The 6,651-nt window shown below is 39.8% G+C and overlaps 1 protein-coding gene across 1 annotated transcript in view; it reads right to left on the bottom strand.

The window, feature by feature from the left end:
* The window catches only part of borcs5 (BLOC-1 related complex subunit 5), a 41,603-nt gene extending 35,309 nt beyond the window's left edge, over positions 1 to 6,294 (bottom strand). The window contains exons 1-2 of the mRNA XM_048607897.1: positions 6,201 to 6,294; positions 5,200 to 5,357 (exon numbers count right to left, since the gene is read on the bottom strand). Coding sequence (XP_048463854.1) covers positions 5,200 to 5,357; positions 6,201 to 6,294 — 252 coding nt within the window. The remainder of the gene's footprint in view (positions 1 to 5,199; positions 5,358 to 6,200) is intronic.
* Between the last annotated feature and the right edge of the window lie 357 nt (positions 6,295 to 6,651).

Raw genomic sequence — 6,651 nt, 5'->3', positions numbered from 1 at the left:
AACCCCCTTCCCCTCCCCCTTTTCTGATGAAGGGTCTAGGCCCGAAACGTCAGCCTCTCTGCTCCTATGATGCTGCTTGGCCTGCTGTGTTCATCCAGCCCTGCACCTTGTTGTCTTGAAAAAAATTCTCAGCCTCTTTGGGTATTACTGTTACTGTTGTAGCAATCCTGCAGGAAAGGCTGCTCACCTGCCGCTGGGACCCTTTGAGATTATGTCCTATAAATGCAAGTCCAAGCCATTAATGAACTTCAAAACGATCAGTGGGTGAAATACCCAATCCTTGTGGGTTGTCACAGCCTAACATTATCTCCAGAACAGACAATGGTTCCTCACTATTCTCCTTCTAGCCCTTAGCTATTTTTTGTTTTCCATATTCATTTAAGCACTACCATCCAGTTCTATTAGCAAGTCCATTAAAGGGTTACTTTATCTTCTGAAGATCCACATGCACTGATGCACTAATCTCATTAACCCTCCACAAATATTTCTAAATAACTAAATAAAATTATCCAAGCATGAACTCTTCTTAAAAAATCCACCTAGTTTCATCCATTATCCCACATTTTCCCAAGTGCCAGTTAATTTTATTTTAGATCACAACCTCTAAAAGTGTCCACACCACAGATATTAAGATATAGCTGCTGAGTTTAGTCTTTCTTTTTTAAAAAAAGAAAGACATGACATGACGTTGGCAATTGGCCCAGCTCATTGGCACAACTTCTATATCCAAGTATGATTGGAAAATTGTGGTAAAGCCTCCATTCCACCCTTACAATGGTGAGATGAGTGCGTAGTGGTAATATATCACTTGATTAGGACACAGTTCCAACTCCACCACAACTACTGCTGGAATTTAAACTCAATTAATAAAATCTGGACTTGAAAGCTAGTCTTAGACTGGTAACCATAATTACAATCATTATTTGCTGCAAAATCCCATCTGGTTCACTAATGTCCTTTAGGAAAGAAAATCTAGTAACCTTAACTGGTCTGGCCTCTATGGGGCTCCATATATACAGTGATGATTCTTAACTGCCTTCTGAAACATCCTAGCAAACCACTTCGTTTAAAGACAGCAAGGGTTGGACAACAAATGCTGGCTTTTTCAGCCATGCCCACATGGGAATTAAACAAGAATCAAACAAGAACTTTCCTCAGAATGCAATGATAAGACCATAAGACATAGGAGCAGAAATTAGGCCATTCGGCCCATCGAGTCTGCTTCGCCATTCAATCATGGCTGATAGGTTCTTCAACCCCATTCTTCTGCTTTCTCCCCATAATCCTTAATCCTCTTGATAATCAAGAAACTATCTATCTATCTAGGTCTTAAATGTACTCAATGACCTGGCCTCCACAGCCTTCTGTGGCAGTGAATTCCATAGATTCACCACTCTCTGGCTGAAGAAGTTTCTCCTTATCTCTGTTCTAAAAGGTCTTCCCTTTACTCTAAGGCTGTGCCCTCAGGTCCTAGACTCTTCTACCAATGGAAGCATCTTCCCAACATCCACTCTGTCCAGGCCATTCAGTATTCTATAAGTTTCAATTAGATCCTAAACTCCAATGAGTATAGTCCCAGAGTCCTCAAACGTTCCTGATATTTTAAGCTTCTCATTCCTGGGACCATTCTCGTGAACCTCCTTTGAACCTGCTCCAGGGCCAGTACATCCTTCCTGAGATATGGGGTCCAAAACTGCAAATGATACTCCAAATGTGACCTGACTAGGGCCTTATAAAGCCTCAGTAGTACATCCCTGCTTTTATATTCAAGTCCTCTCAAAATAAATGCTAACATTGCATTTGCCTTCCTGACTACTGACTCAACCTGCAAGTTTACCTTGAGAGAATCCTGGACTAGAACTCCCAAGTCTCTTTGCACTTCAGACTTCTGAATTTTCTCCCCATTTAGAAAATAGTCCATGCTTTTATTCTTCTTACCAAAGTGCATAACCTCACACTTTCCTACATTGTACTCCATCTGCTACTTCTTTGCCCACTCACCTAATCTGTCCAAATCCTTCTGCAGTCTCCTCGCCTCCTCAATACTACCTGTCCCTCTACCTATCTTTGTATCGTCTGCAAACTTAGCCAGAATGCCCACAGTTTCTTCATCTAGATCATTAATGTACAAAATGAAAAGTTGTGGTCCCAACACTGACCCTTGTGGAACAGCATTTGTCACTGGCTGCCATCCTGAAAAAGACCCTTTTATCCCCACTCCCTGCCTTCTGCCAGACAGCCAATCTTCTATCCATGCTAGCACCTTGTCTCTAACACCATGGGCCCTTATCTTACTCAGCAGCCTCCTGCGCGGCACCTTGTCAAAGGCCTTCTTGAAGTCCAGGTAAATAACATCCATTGGCTCTCCTTGGTCTACCCTGCTCTTTATTTCCTCGAAGAATTCTAGCAGATTTGTCAGGCCCCTTGCCTTGATGAAACCATGCTGACTTTGCCCTATTTTACCATACACTTGCAAATATTCAGAAATCTCATCCTTCACAATGGACTCCAAAATCTTACCCATAACCGAGGTTAGGCTAACAGGCCTGTAATTTTCCATCTTTTGCCTTACTCCCTTTTTAAACAGGAGTGTCACGTTAGCAATTTTCCAGTCCTCTGGGACCCTCCCTGGTTCTAGTGATTCCTGAAAGATCGCCACTAACACCTCCATTATCTCTTCAGCTATCTCCTTTAGAACTCTGGGGTGTAGTCCATCTGGTCCAGGTGATTTATCCACCTTCAGGCCAATCAGTTTTACCAGCACCTTTTCCTTGGTGATGGCCACCATACTCAGCTCTGCCCCCTGACTCTCTTGAATTTTTGGGATATTGCTCGTGTCTTCCACCGTGAAGACTGATGCGAAGTAATTATTCAGTTCCTCAGCCATTTCCTTATTCTCCACTACTATCTCTCAAGTGTCATTTTCCAGTGGCCCAATGTCTACTTTTGCCTCTCTTTTGCCTTTGTATATCTAAAACTCTTACAGTCTTCATTTATATTACTGGCTAGCTTACCCTCATATTTAATCTTCTCTCTCCTTATTTCTTTGTTTGTTGCCCTCTGTTGGTCTTTGTAAGCACATTTCACCTAGGCCAGATCATCCGTCAGCATTGAGTACTGCCAGACTTTAAGTGCCACCTCTTCATCCACTTTTGACTTTTTCCAATATTGTTCCCATCCTCTCTTTACTGCTACATTACATCTGTGTATATGACAGAAGGGGATGCTGCCAAAGTACTCATTTCGTATCTTGCCTACATGCTCTGCCTTCATAAAATAATCTTCTTTGTGGTCCCTAGTCAGGCTCACTCTTCCTCTGATTACCCTTTTATGTTTCCAAGAGAGTGTTTTCGTTTTCCTTTTATGCTAACCACTAATCTATTCCCATTAACTCTCTTTGCCTCATTTATTTCCTGATGCAGTTTTTCCATTCCCTTTTAAATTCAGCTTGACTTTCCATCAAATTATTCAACTTGGTTCTCTCCTGAATTTTGAACCCGATGAGATTTGTCATAAGTTGGTGTTTTGTTTTAAACCTTACGCTTCTACCTCTTTCCTTTTGTTTCCTCCATTCTTGTCCATTTTTTTGTTTTCTCTCACTTTGCTTCATCTTTCCCTTGCTGCCTTACTTCTTCCTTTTATCTTTCAGCATCTTATTTTTAAGCTGCTTCTTGTAGTTATGGAGCTGTCACCACAACGAACAGTATATAAAAGAGAGCTAGAGGGCATAGATTTAAGTGAGAGGGGAAAGATTTAAAAAGGATCTGAAGGGTAACTTTTTCCACGCAGAGGGTGGTGCATATATGGAACAAGCTGCCAAAGCAAGTGTTGGAGGGGTGTACAGTCACAATATTTAAAAGGCATCTGGATGGGTATATGAATAGGAATGTTTTCGAAGGATATAGGCCAAATGCTGGCAAATAGGACTAGGTCAGATTGGAATGTCTGGTCAGCATGGACGAGTTGGACTAAAGGATCTGTTTCATGCTATATGACTGACTCTGACTCCATTGAAAAGCATATGCAGCAGGGCCGTGAAAAGGCGAATGGAAATTAGAGGGTGGTACGTTCGAAAGGGACCACAGAAGGGAAAGCTGACCTTGCAAGTAGGAACAGAGAACAGGTGGCTGGATTTTTAGAAGGAGCTTTTTTTTTTATTCATTCATGGGATGAGGGCATCGCTGGCTAGGCAGCATTTATTGCCCAACCCTAACTGCCCTCTGGGCAATTAACAGTCAACCACAGTGCTGTGGGTCTAGAGTCACATGTAGGTCAGACCGGGCAAGGATGGCAGTTTCCTTCCCTAAAGGATATTGATGGGTTTTTACGACAATTGACAATGGATTCATGGTCATCATTAGATTCTTAATTCCAGATTCTACCATCTGCCGTGGCAGGATTTGAACCTGGGTCCCCGGAATGTTATCTGGGTCTCTCGATTAACAGTCCAGTGATAATACCACTAGGCCATTGCCTCCCCCAGTTGCATATTGAATAGCTGGCTTTTACTAAATGTTGATCAGAACTTACCCAGGAGGGCTAGCATACACGGCCTCATTTACACAGACAGACATGACTCTTGCTCAACTCAAAAGGTTAACTCTCCAAAGACACTATCAGAAGTATTGATTATTTCAATCACCTTTTAATCTTCACTATCAAAGAAAGGCATATACTGTTTGCAAATGTGTAAAGTGCAAAGACATATTTAGTAGGAACTATACTACTGATATTTGGGCCAGGGAATATTACCAGGGCATAGTAGGAGAAAGCTTTAGCGCACTTGTATTATATCCGAATTGATAATGCTTAACATTCTGACTGGATAAGTAGAATAGTAATTCACACAATATATCTTGTAAAACATTTTCCAATTCCTGTACCTTTTCTCAGATGTTAACTATTTACTGATTGAATCAAATATATGTGGGCAAATTACAAGAAGTTTGGATTTTAGTAAAAGAAAACTCAAAAAGTAGAACAGTCAAAACTGTAGAGAAAAAAGAAACACTTAGAAAACTAACAAAATACAGAAGTATACTAAAGTTATTCTAAAATCCAAGTCAGCTTAAAGAGAAACAGCAAGACCTATTCTATTCTGATATTTACAATAAAGACTTAAGAAACTCACTCAGAGCTACTTACAGAAGTTTACTTGATACATATTATTTGTCCTCTGGTCTCATTCCTTGCTCTTACCTCTTTGATTCGCTTAACAAGGGCATTTTGATCAAAAGCCACTGCCTCTGCACACTGATGTAGATGATCCTGATACCGTAAACAAAGTTTCAGGACTTGCTGTGAATCCAGCTTCTCCAATTTGTTGCCACTGGTTGTAGTCTGACCACTTAATAGTCCTGAGAAACACAAGAATAGAGTTAGATTACATACATAACCTATCAGCCTACTGACCAAGTAAAGCCTGGATTTTACTTTAATCATGTAACAGTTCATTGAAGATATCATAAATAAATCATTCAAAAACAATTATATACAAAAAAGGAAAACACAGATTAAAGTATGAAACAAAAAAAAACACACACCATACAGTATAAGAAGTTACATTACTGGTCTCAGTGCAGCCAACAGTTGCCAGTAATGGTAATGCTCCTCAGCCTGAAGGTGAGAAGACCAGCTGCAATACCATCGGGTACAGCCTCCAATACAGCAACAGCAAAAGGAAGATAGTCCTATTCCATTGCATAGGGTGACTATACACCCATGTTTTCCCAAGCATTGTCCTAAGTTAACATAACCTGTCCCCAAGAAAACAGTGTTCCTGAAAAAGTGTCCAATACATCTGACTGAATAGAATAGGACATGAAATACATGCAAAATTGCAGTGAAAATGGTGGTCAAACATGCATGATTCTTTGTGTCTTTTAAATAAAAAGACAAGAATCTTCCATATTTATGACCAACTGGGAGAGAAACTGCGGAGGCAGGAGATCTATTAAAGGTCACAATAGTACCATTAAACAAAGCTGTTCTTAGAGCATATGCTAGTTCAAGTTTCGTTAATTTTTTTTTATTGCATTATTGAAAAAAAAAACACAGACTAGACAGTGGGTTAGAAAAAATAAGGTCCCTATACACGGTGTTGCTTAGAAAGGGAGCTTGAATGCATTTCAATAGTGCGACATCACATCTATGATAATTGGCTGCACATTTGTTTTCTCCTTGCAGTATATATGCTTAACTGTCAACACATAGACTGAGCAACCTACATTTTTCATCCTGGTTATTTTTCTGTGGTCTCACATGGTACCACACTGGATTTGGTTTAGAATACATGGTCACTACCATAGTTTAATTTAAAAATCATACAATTGTAATTATGGATAATTTTTTTAGTTAGAAAATCCAAAGGAGAGCACATTTTTCAAGCTTTATACGAGTGTCTTGTTAAGTTACTTTAAACAGCTTTGATTTTTGCTATTATTATTGCACTGTTATTAATTTTTGAATAATTGCAAAGAATCAAAGCCTTATTAAAATCAGCAAGCAATCTTTTGAGAGCTCAACTACATCCACTGCAAAACCACAGTGCTACTCAAACTGTACTTGGGATTGGGATCTTTTTAAATAATGGAATTAAATTATTTGCACTACAATTACAGTAGAAGGTACACACTTCATTGGAAACAGGTA

The sequence above is a fragment of the Rhincodon typus genome, chromosome 18 (genome assembly GCF_021869965.1).
Source record: "Rhincodon typus isolate 14 chromosome 18, sRhiTyp1.1, whole genome shotgun sequence".
NCBI lineage: Eukaryota > Metazoa > Chordata > Chondrichthyes > Orectolobiformes > Rhincodontidae > Rhincodon > Rhincodon typus.
The sequence above is the reverse complement of the archived record's forward strand: the minus strand, read 5'-3'. Positions and strand labels throughout refer to the sequence as shown.